This window comes from Centroberyx affinis, unplaced genomic scaffold (assembly GCF_046629955.1).
Source record: "Centroberyx affinis isolate AG114_WGS23_722 - 3 ecotype Tasmania unplaced genomic scaffold, CSIRO-AGI_Caff_v1 ptg006170l_1, whole genome shotgun sequence".
Classification (NCBI taxonomy): Eukaryota; Metazoa; Chordata; class Actinopteri; order Beryciformes; family Berycidae; genus Centroberyx; species Centroberyx affinis.
Window position 1 is genome coordinate 20,720 of NW_027283133.1, and position 20,127 is coordinate 40,846.

General features: G+C 40.4%; 2 protein-coding genes across 3 annotated transcripts; both read right to left on the minus strand.

Annotated features, from left to right (window-relative positions):
* Window positions 1–215: 215 nt before the first annotated feature.
* Window positions 216–2,954, minus strand: LOC139638168 (kininogen-1-like). The gene is made up of 4 exons (XM_071512208.1): window positions 2,837–2,954; window positions 2,444–2,484; window positions 1,219–1,685; window positions 216–854 (listed from the first exon to the last, which is right to left on the minus strand). Exons 2-4 carry the CDS (start codon window positions 2,460–2,462, stop codon window positions 819–821), a joined length of 522 nt encoding a protein of 173 aa, XP_071368309.1. The 5' UTR covers window positions 2,463–2,484; window positions 2,837–2,954; the 3' UTR covers window positions 216–818.
* A 3,007-nt stretch (window positions 2,955–5,961) lies between these two features.
* On the minus strand, window positions 5,962–19,971 carry LOC139638170 (lanosterol synthase-like). 2 transcript variants are annotated; one of them, XM_071512210.1, is made up of 20 exons: window positions 19,866–19,971; window positions 19,552–19,636; window positions 18,948–19,069; window positions 18,466–18,562; window positions 17,241–17,376; window positions 15,858–15,966; window positions 15,154–15,272; window positions 14,546–14,643; window positions 14,338–14,365; window positions 13,823–13,879; window positions 13,662–13,733; window positions 13,157–13,207; window positions 12,095–12,244; window positions 11,365–11,461; window positions 10,386–10,491; window positions 9,825–9,890; window positions 9,645–9,725; window positions 8,757–8,927; window positions 7,765–7,843; window positions 5,962–6,829 (listed from the first exon to the last, which is right to left on the minus strand). In XM_071512210.1, exons 1-20 carry the CDS (start codon window positions 19,942–19,944, stop codon window positions 6,692–6,694), a joined length of 1,941 nt encoding a protein of 646 aa, XP_071368311.1. In that variant the 5' UTR covers window positions 19,945–19,971; the 3' UTR covers window positions 5,962–6,691. The 2 variants fall into 2 exon arrangements, with proteins under 2 accessions (XP_071368311.1, XP_071368310.1); XM_071512209.1 differs by having other exon boundaries at window positions 19,528–19,636; window positions 19,866–19,944.
* Between the last annotated feature and the right edge of the window lie 156 nt (window positions 19,972–20,127).

The following is a 20,127-nucleotide window of genomic DNA, read 5'->3' on the forward strand; positions in this document are numbered from 1 at the left end:
AGTGAAATGTACACATATATTCAACTATACTTATTATCACACAATTGTAAACAAGAATAAAAAAAATGCTTGGTGTTTCAAGCACATGTTTATATTGGTACAGCAGCCTACGCTACCTATGTAGCTATGTTTAAATTTTGAAATTTAAATTATATTTGTAATTACAATAATGAGTCAAAATGAAATGGATCATAAAAAGGCAAGACATTGCACAGTTTAGTTTAGTAGCATTTATTGTTCACAGAAATCAGTTCTAATGTTTCACACAGGAACACAATCACAGATACAGTTATGATTTGTGTCTACTATAACCACAAGTAAACAAGGTTGTTAAGAAAAATATGAAAAACTTAAATCATGTCAACACGTTCAAGTGAACAGAGACAGTAAAATAAGTTCCATAAAGTGGATTTCTAAAACAAATTTTAGCAAACATCCAACATCACTGTCAACCTGTCAGAAGAGAGACTGGCAGTTTGTGTCCAACCAGTTTTAATGGGTAAAGTACATTATTTTCAATTTCAGATTTATTGTCTTAGTTCTTGATACAAGGCTATAAAACCAGTGACAACTACACAAGTTTTATATCTATTTTGACAAAAGAGTTGTTTAAATTTTTAGGACTAACGTTTGTAAAAAAATAAATAAAAAAAATACTCCAAGATAATTTAGGTAGCCTATAAATCTTTTTTTTAGGAATGTATATGAATATACCCAAACTTTAGGGAGGTCAGATAAACTGATCATTATATGGTAGAAGGATGAAGGTTTCCAGGCGGCACCATGTCTCGTCTCTCCTCCCATCCAGGAATCTTAATCTAGTCAGAGTCGCTGCTGCAGGAGCTGCTGGATGACTACAGGACGGACAAACACAACAGGGAAACAACATTTAATTTAGAGATGATTTCTGGAGACAACTATCAAACTGACATGAACCTTGGATAAGAACCTTTGTATCTAAATGAAATATGAGAAAATTATAGCCAATGATTAGATTCAATTCTGAACAACAGGATTGGAGAGAGTTTGCTTCCAGTGCACACAATTCAAAATACAACTTTTACACAATGTTTACACAAAGATACAACATTCCTGTTCAGTTCTCAATTGGTTGGATAGGACAACCTTTCCATGCTTTAAGTTTTCACTATTTGAATTCTGAAGAAAACACACATGTAGCACTGTAACAAATGAATTGAACCCTGAGCTGAATCTTACCCCATGACTTTTCCTTCCTTTCTTGTGACATTTGCCATGCATGTGCCCATGCTTGTGTCTGTGCCTGCGCCCGTGTCCATGTCCATGCCCATGTCCGTGTCCGTGTCCGTGTCCGTGTCCGTGTCCGTGTCCGTGTCCATGCCCGTGACCTGGGCCATGTCCGTGCCCATGTCCGTGCCCATGACCTGGGCCATGTCCGTGACCATGCCCATGCCCGTGCCCATGACCTGGGCCATGTCCGTGACTGTGGCCATGCCCATAGCCAGGCCCGCAGCCAGGCCCACAGCCAGGCCCACAGCCAGGCCCGGGTCCGTGGCCGTGGCCTCCACAAGGCGGGCCTACAGGGGGGCATCCAGGGGGCCCATAGGGCTGAGGAGGGCAGGTCGGGATGGTGCCTGGAGGATAGTGAGGGTATCCCCCTGGCATGGGCTGAGGATGGTTAGGGTAACCATACGGATACTGGTTTCCTATTCAAACACAAAGGAAAGAAATGATTCACCATAATGAAACAGTTCACAAAAGTGTATGTTAAAGAGTAACTAAACACCAAACCCAAATCTGTGGGTCCACTTGTTATTCACACCGGGGCACATGGGCCTGACGTAGGCGGAATTCGCCGCAAAACGCACCCAGCTGATGTTGCATATATATTTTACAACAACAATCCTTATCAGCAGCTATGCATAGTGTAAACACAAAACACGTTGGCACAAGGACAGAAAAGCATTATATGCTAAATTACATCTTGGAAGAGAAAACGTAGGTCCTCATAATGCTTGTTTTTTGTCTGGTTCTCTTTCTAACTCCGTTCAGTAGCTCAGCCAATAGGAGATCGCTGGTTACATCATCGCTGTCTCAGCCGCCAGGTTGAAGCGGGCCATCCAGTATACGCCGCGGCGTTGCCCATTTTAATATCAAGTGCTGACTCCGCCTACCTGGGCCAGTTTCGGCGTATGCCAGGTGGAATTACAAGTGGACCCATTGTAAAGCTGGACAGCCAGCAGCTGATGTCATCTTCTATAGAGTACAACAGGTGGTGACATCACCTGGCGTCAAAGATCAGCCAATAGCAGATGGCCATTTCAGGAGCATGCTTTTTACCATTAGATGTCAGGCTTTACACAGATTTGGTTTGGGGTTCAGTTACTCTTTAAGTACATAACACATTTGAAGCCACTTTTATATAAGTGGCTATATAGCCACTTTTACCAACTGTGTAGATTACCTTGGTTATGGGGGAACATTTCCAAATTTCAGATCCAAACCCTGCAATTGAAAAAAAAAACCCACAATATTAGTTAAAGGTATATACCCCACTTAAAATAAATCCACACAGGTTCCCTCTCAACATAAGCAATGAAAGAACTTTTCAAAGTGCTTTGTGCTGGTATGAGCAGTTTTAGAACAGGAAATTCTGTCTGCAGATGGCAGTGAATTGTGCTAAATGTTCCAAAACAGGCAGTGCAACTGAAAAGCATGGCATGTGGAAAAAATGCAGAAAAAGACCATCAATCTCTAAATATATACACTTATATTCTTTTATATATATGTATATATTTTATGGTAATCGTGCCTAAAGAGCTACAGATCTTCAGTATTATTTCAGAAGTGAACTTACTGTGTGCTGGAGTGCAGATCCAAAGCAGCGGTAGTCAGTCGGCTCTCAAGGTCCGTCCTTTTATATGAAGCCACACCTCATGTGGAAGCAGCCCAATGCCCATCATTGAGGGCAATAACTAAACGCCCATCAGCAAGTCTTTGTTTGATGACCTATGAGGGTGTCTGTGTGTGTGTGTGTGTGTGTGTGTGTGGGCATGTATAATCTTTAACATACAGTCAAGAGACCTTGTGACAAGCTAAATGACAAGAATGTTGTTTTGCGTTCTGTTTTACTGTGTTTCTTAAAGTAAATATCCACCTTTGTAATGTGACTGGAATGCCATTAGACTTGCCCTGTTATCTCATATTTATTCCCAGGTTCCACTCTAACACACACACACACACACACACACCCTTTTTCTTGTACTTGCTCTATTATCCATGTTTTATCTGTTTTTGTCCCTTGTTCTCTGTAAAGCGCTTTGTGATTAACCTGTTTGTATCTTTCTATAAATGAACTTGCCTTTTTTCCATAGCCAGGTTCTAGTTAACCAAAGCAGCCTCCTCTCTGTGATGTTATCAAGACAAAACCTGTATCGCTCCACAAACCAGACAGTGTGTCCACATTCCTGTAAATTCATCCTGGGTATTTTTTTTACTGTGATTTATCATTTAATTGTCTCTCTGATGCTTAGTTTTGGACTGTGGTTCACCCATGTTCACATACCAAGAAACCTGGACTATCCAAAGTCATGGGAAGATGTAAATGCTGTTTTGGGGTGATTTTCATTAAACTTTTGATAACACACACACACACACACACACACACACACACACAGAGAGAAACACTGCACAAAATAATAATAAACAACCAGCCTGTCTGATAACAAAGAATACAAAACCAGCAATAGTAAATAAGTACATTCGTTTTTAATATTACTTGTGCATTCTTGTACAAAATAGTGTCTGGTTTGATTTGGCTTTGATTGTATTTCTGAGTGTCCATGAAATCATCAAAAGTCCAAAAATCAATATGTAACTGATAGATAGATAAATGAAGAAACATAAAAACAAAGTTAGTTATTATATTCTGAGCGTCAGCAGCCCAATAACAATTGTCGTTTTTGACTGACTTAATGAAATGAAAAATGAGAAGTCAGGAAACATTTGGACAGGCTTCTGACCTTGGGTCTCGCTTTATTTTCTTAACACAAACATTACCCATGAATGGCTGGAGCAAATTGGTCATTCTTTCCATTCAAGTAGTAAGTATTGGGAAACCACATGATTACATTGTGTGCTTTAAGATTTGGAACTCAGAAAAGGAGATGTGGAAAAGGCGGGGGAGGTAAATGCCAGTTTTCTTATCAGCACATGGTCACGCTAAAGGCTCCAAACAAACACAAGGTGGCACAGGAAAGACCAGTTATGCAATAGCTGCTGCGCTTGAGTTACAGCCTGCTGTCAATCACAGGATCTCAACACTGCTGAGATGGAAAAGAAGTGCGTGTTTGTTGGGCTCACCTGTTCCTGCACACCAGCTACACAAATAAACACATTTTCAAGCACAGATTCTTAAATAAAACACTCCTAGTCACTGATATTCAAACACTTCCTTTCATATTCACATTCCACATTCATAAAATGCATACATGCACACACACGCACATCTTTTTACTGATAGTACTAAAAACATTCCACAGCACAACCACACCTTCAATTCCATTTTGAAATTCCAGCTATCACAGTAATGTGCTTGTAATGGCAATAGGGGTCAAAGGGAAAATAATTAGGGCTTTGGAATCTAATTACTCTTCCCCAGCATAAATCAGGGTGTTATGGCAATTAAGCCTCATAAGCAAACAGGCATGACATGGCATAATTGACTGCAGTGTGACAAACAAACTCTGACGATCTATAGAGTTCATAATTCCAAAAGCGTTTAATATAACATGATTAATCTGATCAGTAGTGAAGTGAGAAAATGGACATATACTGCATCTAACTGTTAGAGAAGTGGGCTTGTGACTGAAAGGTTGCTAGTTTGAATCCCCAGACCAGCTGGGAAAATCTGTAATCTGTAATCTCCCTCTGCAAATAAAAGTTAAAAGATACAGTGAATCCACCATTCATATACAGTGTGTTTCAAAACTAGATAATGATCATAATAATAAAAACAACTGTAGAATTTGGTCATTTTTAACTTAACTAATTTTAATTAAGTAATTCCACATTCAATTTAAGCATTTATTAATGCTACCAATTCAATTATACTTCTAGAATGTTGATACCAGGAAATCAGATGCAGACTTTAGTGATTTGGGGGCCCTAGGCAAAGGCAAGAATGGGGCCCCCTGTATCTTTCGCTTTTTAATCCATCCTTTCTATATATAAACTTGGGTAGCTTTGCTTATTCTATTTTTTTAACTTCTCTCTCAGATACTGACGCAGTGGCAAGGAAAATGATCTTAAAGTCAAGTGGCAAAATCTCACTAGTAGTTGTATAACTCACTATAGCCTGACAGAGTAGAGGGGGTGGCATGGCTCAAGATTGAAATAATTTATTGTAACAAAAAGAGGGGTGTTTATCAAATAATACACTGATTAAAAATAAGTTCACAGTAGTTCTATTCTTGTCTCTTGTGGGGCCCTCTGTCTACCTTTGCCTAATCGTAAGTCCGCCCCTGCAGAAAATAACAGGTTAGTAAGACTTCTGTCGTCACTTGTGCAACTGTTCAAACTGTTTCCCATCCCACATTCCCTTCTCTCTGTGATGCTGTCACACACTACAGTCCTTTGTCTGCATTGATTTAAAGTATGGAAAAATGTATACCTACCCCCTATACCTCCTGCCCTGTATACGGTCTAAATTAAGACAAACCTGCTATTACTGTAAGTTCCCCGTTGTAAAGACCTCTGGTGGTACTGTGACTGCATGGTTTAGTTCTGGCCTTCAAGTCTAGAAATACTCTTTTCAATACAATTAACAATTCTGATTGATCAGCATCATGTTCCACAATGCATCCTGTGTGAACTAAGTAGGGAAGTGTACATTTATTGTCATTCAATCCATATCCAGTCAAGATAACACCATAGAAAAATTCTTTATTCTAAATTCAAATGTCAACATTAATTATAAGTTAATTACTAGGGGGGGTGGACATAAGGCAACATGGAAATTAATGCTTTTATACTCTGCATATATGAATAACATATATAATCATATATGAGTAACCAAAGCACCCATAAAAGAACATACAGTATGTCTCAGGTAGCAGCAGGCTGACACAAATGTTGCTCGGGCGATGAGTCATGCTGGAATGTCAACTTAGAAAGAAATTCACAGAATGTCTTGGACTGAGCCATGACAAAAAACTTTCTGAAATGCAAGTATTTCCTAGCAAATCCATCTACATTCTGCTTCTAAAAGGGTTTATACATAGCAATTATACATCACTGACAGGCAGACGGCGATCAGACATTGGGTCAAACAGTATATTTACTGCATCAGGACAGTCAGATCAGAAAAATTGTCAATCACAAAAAGTATTCTTGATTGATTTTTAGATACTTTCCAGATTGTCTAAACTTTCTGGCACTTGTTGTATTATTGTATTTGGCAAATACCCTACCCATTTATTACTCAAGGCAGGTTAAATTCAACAATAAGAATTATTTGCAAATACTATTTGACTTAGGTCTGACTGCGATTGTCTTTGTGACTGCTCTTGAGGTATCAATGCTGTCTCATCTCTTCAGTCAAAAAAAGACTTGAGGCACAGTGCAGTGCAGAATGAGTATCGTCTCTGTATCCATCTTGTTTGATTCCTTATCCTGGCATTTAGTCTGATGAAACTTGACCTTCTGAAGGTGATCACAGCTTGACCTTCCCGGCCAAGGGGCTGAAGGGGTAAATGGCTGAGAAGCGTCCCAGAGCCCAGACTGGGAAGACGTTTCTGTAGGAGGTGTAGCTGATAGCACAGCTCTTGTTGAACACACCTGAGATATTCTCCTGGTGAGGGAAACAGACACAACATCACATATTAAAGCATGTTTGTTTCCTACAGCTCATGTTTACATGGGGTTATTAGTATATTATTTGCTGGCATAAGAACAGAATATTATATTATATTATATTATATTATATTATATTATATTATATCATAGTATAGTACAGTACAGTACAGTACAGTACAGTACAGTGCAGTACAGTATGGGATGGGGTGGACTGGTATAGTATAGTATAGTATAGCATAGTATTAGTATAGTGTGGTATAGTATAGTATAGTATAGTATAGTATAGTGTAGTATAGTATAGTAATGTTTAAGTACTGTGTATATACAGTATTATATAGTACAATACAGGAGAGACCATTACAAATAGTGCAGTATAATGGTATACTATAGTATAGTGGAGTATGGTATTGTGAGTATATCACATGCAAAAGTATGGTGGGTGTGTGTGTGTGTGTGTGTGTGTGTGTTGTGTGTCTGCATAAAGGTCATTACATACTCTGATGTGGTTAGGTGCATATGCGTTTTTTTATTTTTTTATCCCATGGGGTAACTATGGTAACCAAACCAAACCAAACTCTCATCAAAACCAAATGGCATCGGACAGCGAGGAACAAGAGCTTTTGCTGTTACTTCTGTCAATGAAACAAAAAAGACAAAGAAAGTGGTATGTGCAACCACATGTTTATCTCTCTGTATTGCTTCATTGATGAATCATACGTATGCCAGCAGGCAGCAGTACAGTAAACCAAGCTCTGTGTAGGCGCAGTCCAGTGTGCACTTGTCCCATCAGACTGGAAATTTGAGCTGGACATACAGTAGCGGGCGGTTGCAGTCGACAGCATTTGCGTCATCTCGTTCTTGCGCCAAGATTGTAGCTCCGCAGATGTGGCAAGTATGGAAAAGCCTTAACATTGGGAGGCAGAGACTCACCTGTGGCCAGTCTCCATTGGGCAGCTGCTTGTCAATCAGCAGCTGTATTCCTCTCTCAATGGCCTGCCTGTCGGGATGCCTGGTACAGACACATGACAGACAGCAGAAACGTATTTATTGGACTACAGCAGCAGTATGAGGTAGTGTGATGACAACTGAGCTGTCTACTGCTGACTCATCTTTCACCTTGCTGATTCAATTCATTGATTTATTTCAATTCAACTTGATCATCCCCAGGTGAATAAAATAGGCACATTATAAACAAAAACACAAGTCCACTGCATACATAAAACAGGGTTCCTCCTACACAGTTTCAGTTTCAAAATTCCATACTTTTTCTAGAGCTTATTTTCTTGATTTGATTTGAAGATTTTGGGTCTTCAATACAATTTACATAGATAGTTGACTTATTCCTACTAACTGCTTTATCACTCCATGGATGATGATTATACTTCACAGTGATAAATACCAGAATATTTGAGATGATGGGGGTCTAAACAACAGAAAATGCATAGTTGCATGTACATTGGGACATGAGAATGATACTTTTCCATAATAATTCTACTTGTTTGTGCGATTTCCAAATTTTTCAAGACCTGGAAAATACCCAAATCTTTTTCTATACATTTTTAGACTTCCCAGACCTGTGTAGGAACACTGATAAAATCAAAGACAACAGCAGCAAAGAAAACAATAATAAAAACAATAGGACAATAGCCAATAGGAGTTGGAGCTTCACTCTGAACTGGACCAACCCAAACCCTAAAAACTTCTGCCTGGACTCAAAGCAAGCCAAGGATGTAACTAGGTTTTTGTGAACCCAAAACTGACCAGAGCCTGAATTTTGGAGTATAACAGTATTTCCTGATGAGATTTCTGAACCCAAACCTGAGCAATTAAGTGAGAAATTCAGCCAACTCCAACCTGAACCCATCTGGTCCCACTGTGATCCATCACAAACATCGAGCCTTTTGAGTTGAGTATTGCTCTACCTGACAGCCATGAGGCCCAGCAGAGCCCAGCAGGTGTTGTGGATCTGAGCGGTGTTGCTCTGGACGTAGCGCCGCTGCTCGCACGACTCAAAGTCCTCCCCCCAGCCCCCGTCTGGCATCTGTCGGTCCAGCAGGAACTCACAGGCTCTCTGCACCTCCACACACACATCTCTGGGAGAGGGAGACACAACAGCGGAGAGTTGAGATTGGGAATGTCCAACCTGCTATGTACTATTAAAAAATAAAATTTAAAAATGTAATATTGAAGTTTTTTTCAAAAAGAAGTGAAAAGAGGTCAAGAATCATGCAAAAGGGGTTTTACTTTGCTCCTGTGAAGGCTGTCGTAGTAGCCAAATATAATTAAACATCTGTTTTATTATACAGTATATAGTGTATATATAATAGGGTTAGGGTTAAATATGTTTTACCCATTTTTGAACAATCTACTGTATGTCTGAATTGTCTCAAGACTTAAAAATGCCTCTTTAAACCTGTCTCCTCTCTTCATCAGCATTTCCCATTCATGAATTAAGTGGATTTAAAAGATGAAAATAATAAAGGATCATAGCTTTCACCTACTTTTGGCCAGTGTAAAGTATGTAAGGAGAGAAATAAAGGATGGCAGAGAGAATATAGAGAGAGTGCCTACATATACATTATGTATAATATCTTTGCGTATGTTAGTAAGAATTATGTTCATGAGCGTCCAGGTGGCTCAGCAGGCTAAGGTGCAAAAAATGTACTGGTAATGTTGTTTCAAAATTAGCAAATATTATTTGTCACATCATTCCCTTTCTCTCCCATCTTTCTTTCCACTATCAAGTGCAGCAGAAATCTCCTAAAGTTTCAAATAGAGTTGTATTTGTGTTGAGTGTTTGGAGCTCTTACTCATCCTGGTAGATGTGACCCATACAAGCGAAAGCCTCAAGGCCAAACCACGCTCCATAAGTGAAGCACACACCCCAGGACCTGGGCACAAGCAGAAGATTATTATTCTTTGATGAGTGTGATCTGTCTAGTGGGTAATAAAATGTAGAGTCGGTAGGAAAATATCAAGCGTAGGCCCACCCTTCCCAAGATCCATCAGGCCTTTGCACCCTCCTGCAGTAATCCAGTCCTTCTCGTAGAGCGCACCTGAGGAAGAAATCAAAAATCACCACCTTGATTGACAAGGTGGTAGCCTTGACAAGCTAACACCAGCTTCAGCTCTTCTAAAACTCTTACGTCACACTGAACTTTGAGAGGAACTGAGAAATGATAGCATTAAAGAAGATGAGACTGTTTGTGTCTGTGATTTTTTCCATGTATTACTCTCACAACATGCCTTTGACAATTCAAGTAGAACTAGAGCCATGAAACAAAACAACAGAATGTGTGAGCGTCTTTCATAAAGTAAAATAACTCACAAATGTACACAGAAAGCACTTTTGACACATACAATAAACCATTTCAGCTGCAAATTAGCTGACATTTGTGTCTTTAAAAACAATTGTTACGCATATTTCATTTATTAAATCAGATTAGCCCAGCATTCCCGCATCATTCAGTGATTTACACATTTACACAATTCCAGAGTTCATGTATGTTGTATGTGAGTGCCGGCTCGTGTGTGTGTGTGTGTGTTTGTACCTGATCTCCTGAGCACGGTGCTCGGGGTGGGCCTTCTGGAAGTGTCTCAGGGCCTGCATCACTGCTGAGGTGCACTCCACATAGGTATAGTCTATCATGATGTCACCTGTGTGTGTGTGTGGGTGTGGGAGGGGTGTGGACAGTTAAATGGAGTGTTAGAGCAGATTATTTGTGGGGGAGAGAGTGTTGTTTGATATGGTAGATTGTGAAAAGCAGAGCGAGCATGAGGAAAATGCTAACATGAAGTGTGAAGGGACTTTTGAGGGTAAAAAGAAGGCAACAGAGAGAGAGAGAGCGAGAGAGAGAGAGAAAGAGAGGGAGAGAGAGAGACAGAGAGAGCACAGTGCTGCTGATCAACTCTATGACCCCACATTTCACAATACATATCCTCTTTCTTAAGGAACCAGAACAACGTGTAGGGAATCCCCCACTCTTTGATTGTCAGGGCATTGTCAGGACAGAGGATATAATATTGCAACATAATCCAGAATGCGGTGCACAATGTTTTCCAGCTATCTGCTGTTGCACAGAAACAGAAATGTCATGTTTATAATTGGCCCTGTTTCCCTTTTTCCTCTCCTGGTGTCTCAACATATTTCAAGGCTGAGTAACATTGGCTTTCCTGTCAGCATTGGCATTGCTGAGTTATGAAGTAAGCGTGTTCCCACAGGGTTTAGAGCTGAGCGTTAAATGAAGGATGCACCTAACAGCATGATAAGCTCTTATCAGATATAAAATGGAGCGTTTCCATAACACCAAAATCTGATACCAAGAAATCAAAGCAAAGTGACTTAATTTTCTGCCTTTTTGTTAGGTCTCACCAATGGACGAAATTGGCGTCAAACATCTATATCCATCTACGTATATTTCTTTAGTAAACATAATTGATTGCATTGATATTTGGTATCGAATTGCATTGAATGGGTATCAGCAGTGAAGAAATGTCATCAGGGCACCTCTACGTTAAATCCAGACTCACCGAACACCTCAGAGGGGTTCAGCAGCTCCAGAAGTTTCCCTCCTCTCTTTGTTTCATATGTGGCAAAACCACCGTCTGGGTTTCTCATGCTTAGCAGCTATAAAGAGGAGATAAAAACATCGTCAGAGGTGTAACGCTGCAAAGCTCGCTAGCACAAGATCAAGTTTGTTATGAATTCTTTGTTATGAAGTTCATTTTTCCAGTGGAGTACAAGAAGGACTCTGAATCCAGTTTGGATTGCAGTCTGATGCTTTGAATGTGACAGTGCTACACAAGCTTGCAGCGGAGGATGACTTACTACAATACTATGCATGTCAGTTATTTCACAATCTTTCAAATATTTTTAACGGCACAATATCAAAGTACATGACACTTTTGTCAAACACAACACCTGACATATCTGTTTAATTCTTAACACTAGGCCCCACACAAATATTTGAGGAGGATACCGCTCATTTTAAGAATCCCTATGTTCCTAATTCCTATTTTCTAGGCCAGTCCAATCAATATTTGTAAACATGAACATCTCTCCCCCAAAAGGCAGCAACCAATTAGTAAAGACTTAAACCTGTGATGTCATCAGGAGCTGCTCATTAAGAATGAACTGGGAAAGATGATAAAAGTGGATATTCTGGGGATAAGGGTGCATTTTCTGGTACAGAACTTCTAACGCCACAAAAGAATATCAGCTTCTCAGAGTCTAAAACTTGTGGAGCAACTGCAGACTCACCACATTGACAGCATCACACAGACGCTCAGAGGGGACCGGCTGACCGATGGAGGGACACAGCTCCTGCAGCAGCATCACTGACTTCAGGCCCTCCGCTGTGCAGTCAGCCACGATCCAGCCACAGTCACGGGTGCTGAAGGGGAAGCCTCCCTGATAAAAACATCCACAAGGATATATAGGAACATGCACATACACGCCATCAGGGTAAGAAATAAAGTTTTTTTTTTCAATCTTTTGCCTCCTTGATCTGATTTTTTTGGTCATTTTGGTCCTTTAGGGGCAATTTTATTTATCTATGAAATAATCCATCTGCATTGCATACTAGCAAATAAACACTGCATTTGTGCCAGTAAGATTAGTTTTATTTTGACTCATACAGTACCACACATCCCACACTTCACTGCCACTGCTGGAAGCTGGCAGCAGGCCTTAGAGAAGAGGATGGTGCTGTTTTCTCCTCCGTCCCAAACCAGTCCAACTTTTTTTCCCACAATATTGATTGTTTTATTTTTGTTGACGTAGTGGTTTGGGTCAAGTCTGCATTTTCTCCTACTGCTGGCTGTATGGTGCAAACATTTTCAACTGCTTCAGGCTATGTACTTGATTGATTTATGTTTTTCCTGCCCAGAATGCACTGAACGAATCCCCCAGTTATAGCTCGACTAATAAAATGTGAACAGGATAAAAAGAAAAAAGCCTACTTCTGCATTTTTGCTCCCTTATTTTTTATTTTCTGGCCATTTTATGAACTGTCAAGGGCATTTTTGCACTGAGCTCCTGTTAATTTCTGACCCAGCATGCCATGCATTCCTACTCACTCATATACACACACAAGAAAACACGTTCAGTATGTCCACCCAAGAAAACAAATGTACAGTACGCCTGCATACAGAACAAACACAGAGGAGTGGGCTCTCAAAAACATAAAAAAGCTGCATCCCAAAACAAAAGACAAACAAGCAAACAAGAAGAACTGTCTTCTGTCTTAACAGGTCGGAGCATCACTTCACCAAACCTTTTGTCCATGAAATGTTAGCTCTCATACAGAATGTTTTTTTTTACCTTGTTCATCTGTCTGTAGTACTTCTGGTATTCGGGAGGATTCTCAGGTATCTGATGGAGCGGAAAAACTGGTCAGGCATCAGAAATAACTTTCACAATCAAATGATGTTGTCTTCACCTTTTGGCAGACCTTAATGTGCTACTCTGTCTGTGGTAGTGCAAAACTCAAACATGCATACTGCCACATTATATTTTCCTCACTGGGATGGTAAGACACTTATTTTACTCCTACTGTCTTGTGAAAACCTTGCAACTTTTTTCTTCTTTTTTTTCCTGAATTGGAAAGCAAACACGGTCCTGCATGCTCTGAGAAAGCTCCACCACCCTAAGCTAGAGGAAATCCATTCAAAAGCCACTGTATTATTTCATAAATGTATATATGTTGATGCCAAAATACATCAAAAATACATAAAAAAAATTGTGACAGGTTGACCTTTGGAAGATTGTAGGATTTTCATCAGCACCCACCTACAGCATTATTCTAATCCCTTCAAGCTTTTCTTACCTGTGTCAGGGTGAGGAACTGATGGGCGTGTTGAAGGCACTCTGCTAATCTGGGGTTGTCCTGAGCTCCTGCCTGAAAACATTATTTCAGCTGTTACTGGAATTGGTTAAACAATTCAACATTAACAAGACCATCAATATGAGTGAACAGATCTACGTCACCTCTAGGAAAGCCTGTACAGCAAAGCAAGTGTCCCAGAGTTGAGATCCATTGGTCCCCTGTGTAGAACAAAAAGACAGAATTGATGAGCATCTTAAACGAAAGCACTAAGTAGACTAAAAGAATGTAAGTGAAAGATGAAAAGTTAATTCTATTTGAAAGCATTGTAAGTGATAAAAAGCTGCATCCTTTAAAACTGTTGAATTTGAAAATGAAGAAATTGTAGTAAAATGAAAGATAATGGGTGAAACTTTATTTTAGAATTAGAATTAGAAGATGCAACATCCTTATTTTCAGTTACAATAATTTTGAATGGATGCAACTTTTTATCTTTCACTTACAATAATCATTGTATTCCTTGTATTTTCCATCTATTTCCTGTAACCAATGGGAAGAATTAAAAAAAAATCCTGGCGATATTTGACTTTGTACAGAACTGCTACTACATCTGTGTGCACATGTGCGCTGTCAAGCCATATTATATTCATCAAAAAAAGAGAAAAGAGAGAAACCTCACCTGCATTTTCATGCCATCCAATCCCAACCTAGACCAGAGAGAGATTACTGTTAGTTTATCAGTAGTATAGTTTGCTGTTTGGCTAGTGATAGGTGATTTAGGAAAACTGGCAACAGCTACAAGTCATTTCTTATTCTGACTAATAATGGAACCAAAGTTTGATCCATATGATTAATATTGTTGAGTTATTAGAGACTGTCTGACTGACCAGAGGTAGTCTGGGATCCTGGACACGTGCTCCTGAAAGACAGGAGAGGAAGGGCCATCCACATACCAGCGCACCAGCATGTTGATAGTCTTGGAGATCTGAGAGAGAGAGAGAGAGAGAGAGAGAGAGAGATAGGGAGAGACCAATACTTCATGTACACATTATTGTACAAGTAGAGCTCTCTCTCTCTCTCTCTTGTTTTTACAGTGCCGGCTTAATGAGGATTACATGAAATACAAACACAGCAGGCTGATGCAACATCCACTGTGCAAACCAACAGCAAAGCCCTTCTAGGTCAAGATCATAGATTGTTCTAGTTCTTGTTTCATGGCTCAATCTTTCTAATCTCTATTGGATATCTTGGTGGGAAGACACAAGAAAACACATATAGTATACACACACGCACACACACACACACACACACACACACACTGAAAACAATACATTGTACACACACAGGTACCACCAGTAACCACAGGTACCACCAGATTAACTGTCTAAAAAAGTAGCAAACAAACACTAGAATACACACTAGCAGGACGGCACTGTATAATCTATCCATGTCCATAGCCTGCAGTGAGTTATAAGGCCGTCTCTCTCTCTCTTACCGGTCCAATGCTGATACATTTGGTGAAGCGGTCGTCGGCTTGTATGTGCTCATACAGCTCTTTGACAGCTCTTCCTCTCAGTGCGGAGCTGTGGTGGGCCTCGTACACGTTCAGCACCACTGCAGGGCGACAGGGACAGAGTCAAAGGGTTAGGACAGTGACTCATAGGGCATCTTTTCGGGCTATGCTGACGGGCAACAACTGTGTTGCCTCACCATTGCTGCTTTAACTGCATAAACACATCTTGTTGCCAGGGTTGGGGTCGAATAAAAATCTTAGATTTTGATATGTCACACTTGAGTGCCTGTTGCTGGGAGTGTTGCCCATCTACAAAAAAAGAAATCTCGTATATCACCATCTTTAAGTTCAAAACTGATGAGTCACCACATCTATATTACATAGGTAACATTATCGGAAAAATGTAGTCATATAATATGCAATATAATCATATAATATGCTTCTAAAATAGAATTATTGGAGGAATATAATATGATTATTACACTGTAACAAGTTTACACTATTTCATTAATTGTATGTATTGATAAACAATTTATTTCTTTATAATTTATATTTACAATTGCAAATATACATCATGGACAATCATATGAAATGTTTCACTTGTTGGCCATTACAAACTGCCTGTCTTCAGCTGCATGCTCTGACATCACGGTCCCAGGTGAACAGCTAACACAGCTGATGCTTACTGTAGGCAGCGGTGAGCAGCGTGCTGTGAGGTGTGTACATGTCACAGGCCGCAACGTTGTTCCTCTGAGCCGGCCAGTTAATGCTGCCGTAGTCCTGCACATACAGCTCCTGGAGAGTAAAGAGCAAGAGATATACGGTTATGGTTATGTATATACTGTATATTAAGCCTTACACCAGCGGTTCTCAACGTGGGGTCCGGGGACCACCAGTGATCCTTGAGGGGGTTCCAGGGGGTCCCCAGTAAATTGACGAATTGTTAAACTTAACCATCATTTAATTTACAAGGAGTTAACACAATTAGAGAATGTAGAAGAATGACTGTTTTGATCATAGTTTCACTGTTATCTCTCTACCTACAACACAGATAGTCATGGAATTCTGGACAAAATCATATCTAACAATAAAAATATTTTCAGATTTGGGTCCGGGGGATAAAATCTCAACAAATGGGGGTCCGAGGCCCAAATGTGGACTAAATTAGGGGTCCTTGATATGAAAAAGGGTGAGAATCACTGCCTTACACATCATGGAACCCTTTTTGCTCACTCTGTGGCGATTTAATTTGGCCCTGATTTCTTCAGCTTCACAGCAGGATCCAAATCGAGGTATAGTCCTCTGACTGGCAAGGTTTAAGAAAAATTGCATTTGGCTGTTCCCTCAGCATAGTTTTTAATCCACCCTCGGACACTCCTACACTGTTATGTATCATCAGTCTGTGATGTTCGGTGCATTCCAGGAGTTATCTTGTGAACTCACTTCCCCTCAACCTGCCTCATTTACTTCTACTTCAGCTAGTGATTTCCGATGTTTCCCAGAATCCCTTTTCCCTGCAAAATCATGAGTCTAGAAAGAAGCCCTCAGTCTTTGATTCTGAGGAACTGACACCAAAACCTGACGTTTACCGTTGATGTTTTAGATAGCTGAAAGATTTTCTGCTATCAAGCTCCACTGCAGCTGCACTGGAAATATCTTGACATGATGTCAAGGTGTTTACGTTTGGCCAGTTATCAGGAATAGGGGAAAAAAACACTACCGAACAAACCAAATGGGCCCAGGAATGCAGCAAAAACTGTTTTTTGTTTAAAGTCTAACCCTTAAGCTTTTATCATATGAAGTTATTTAACAATTCACAAATAATATGTACAACACATCTATGAGAAGAGAAAACGATCTGTGATATATTGTGTAATCTGTGACGAACAAGCTGTAAAGGAATCCTACTTCTTGTCTTTATTGAATAAATGAAACTAAACTAAACTAAGACTATGGTTGTTTGAGAGTCAGAACAAATCTCCCCCCTTCACATAAACAAGTGCAGCTGGACTTGTAGCTGTAATGTATTGAGTATGTCGCCCCCCTGTGGGCTGAGGTGGGTGCAGCACCTGTCTGAGGCTGAGCACCAGTGGGTCTTCCTGGGCCGTCAGTCTGACAGCATAGCAGTAGCTCATGGGGAGGTAGACCTGGCGACAGTGGCACCACAGGGTGGAGGGGTGAGCTGGCATCCAACTTGGGAACAGCCTGAAAAAATACACAAGTACCATTTTAGAATTGTTATCTACACTGTGCCAAAAAGTGTTTCTCTTCTTTGAGGTGCTGTGGCAAAGAACGTTTGTCACATTTTCATATTAAAGGATAAGGCTGGTGTTTTTTAATGCATTGCTTACCGTCAACAAATCCTATGAAAATAATAAAATCAGCAATGATTTTTTTTTGCCAACAAGTCTTGTCCATGTAGCCGGTGCCCAATGAAGCCATGTCCCAGCAGCCATAGAACTCCATTGTATTAAAAAAAAGGTTAAAAACACGTCAAAGAGCCATGCCGTTGCTCTGGCAGCATATTTCATCATCGCGATGCACCGGGCTGGCCAACCTTTTCCTCAAACAACTTAATAAGCCGGCTGTAAACACGTTTGCGATCTCAGGAAAGTAGTTCCGTAGCACCGAAAATAGTCCCCGGCGTAATGAAGAATTTGTTCCCATTTGAATTTGATTTGGTAATAACTACAACAGCCTGACTTTTCGTGGTAACAGTTAGCGATTTTTAAAATTAAAACTATGTCTTTGTGAGCTGTATTTTAAGGTTTTTTGCTTACAATTGGAGCCAATGACTTCCAGGTTGACAGCTAAAAACGGTACGTGGGAAGTCAGAAAGTAACGGGAGTAGAGCAAACGCATTGTTGATTTTGTTATTTTCATCGGATTTGTTGACGATAAGCAATGCATTAAAAAACACCAGCCTTTTCCTTTAAGAAATGTCTAATTTGGTACTCCCTATTACTGATTGATATAACACAACAGTGATTCAACCTATATCCAGTTCATGTAAGCTTTTATATTTGCTTTTCTAGCAAATATAAAAGGTGTCAGATAGGTCTTTCCCAGGAAAAATCTTTTGACGCACAAGTAGTGATGCGTTTTACATTTGTTTGTAATAAGTAGAAGAAGAACTGAGTAGTTAGCATGAGCAGTGATAGCCACCATGACTGAACAGACAAAGAAAAGAGCGCCACCTACACAAACTCAAACTTCATCAACAGAACATGTGAGGAAAAACACTAAACAGTACTGACCACAGTGAGTTCTCTGGTGTCAGGATGAAAAACTCACCACATCTCTGGTAGCAGTGTGTTCATTCCTTCCCAGCTGTAGACATTCAAGATGGCCAACCAGAATTTACCCCATGATGGAATTCCCACAGCACCGCCTGTGCAAAACACAACACACTGACAGCTTTAGTATAACATCCATGACATGGTTATTACTGTAAGTATCAAAGTACAGAATAACAACACTTAAAACTTACAGTAAGACACAGAAATGTAGTGGAGCATGGATCATATTTAGTTACAGTCTCAGGAAATATTTCTTCATTCAACATTAAGCAAAGTCATTTTTTTTACTTGGAGTTTGCCATTTTGTTGTGGTGGTCCTGTGTGTCCATTGGGAGGATGAATTATTGGGGCTCATCAGAACAGGAAAGATTATCAATAACCAATACTAATTGTATACAATAACCAAATAAATACAGAGTGTAACATAGCTTTAACATGTCAAGCTTTGAGGGACCATTTCAATTCATTTCTTCCAACCTTTGCTGTGCAGGTTGTTTCTGGCTCGAGCCATATCTGGATCATCAGGTTCCACTCCCAGGATCCTTAGCGAGGTGTAGCTCAGGGCCGTACCAAAGACTGTAGACTTATCTTCAATATGTCTGCACAAAAACAAAACAACCACACTCACAATACCGCATGTGACACTGCATGTTTTTAGATTGTGACTCAAGCCTATCATCTCTGCATTTCCACATGTTTTTGTAGCAGTGGAAATAGACAGAGGTTTTAGTCTGGCCAGTTCCAAAGTGAGTCGCCATCCCATTTCTGGTTTCAAAGCTGGTTATTGGTGATACTCTATTTGTTCTCTTTAGATGCTTGTATCATGATATGGACACATTGATAAGTGTCAGAAGTCTATATCAGAAGTCTTCTATAAGTATGGGAAACTTTCCAGCAGGCAAAAAGTACATCTACTGTTTTTGCATGTTATAGCGACCTAGAATTTCTACTCCCTCATAAGTTTTAAAAACAATAATGCACCTGGAAGTATCAGCATATCAGTTATAAGACATCCCTGAATATGAAGAAGGCAAAATAATCTCTGCTGTTGACTTACAGGCCCCAGCCTCCGTCTGGCAGCTGGACAGAGCGAAGGTACCGCACCATCTCCTTCTTCCAGGCCTCGGCCAGAGGGATCTTAGCCACGTGGCACGTGATCAGGAGACCTGGGAAGCACAACACAAACATGCAAACATACTGTACATACATCCACACAAACACATTGGGGTCCTGGGGGTCATTAGCAGCATTCGCCTTTCTCTCACGACTGTACCTGCTGCAACCCCTCTTTTCACCAGCATTTGTAACCACAGACAATTCAAATTATGGGTGAAATTATAAGAGTTGTGGTGTCAAGTGAAAGCAAAAGCACATAGGGAGGATGAGCTGGCCTACCTGGGAGCAGGAAGAGAGGCCCGCCGTAGTCCCCGGCCCAGTGTCCGTCCTCGGCCTGCAGGTGACTGTAGAAGTGCATCCCCTTCAGCGCCGCATCCACAGCTGTGTGGGCGGCTGGAGAGCCAGGCACGAACCTGTTCTGTAGGGGAGAAGAGCAGGGAATTAACACCACACACCGGTCAAATGCTGTATCTACCAGCCACTCTGGTAAACAACTGTTGTTCGGAGGTTCTCTTCTATTCTCTTCTGGTAAAATAAGAAA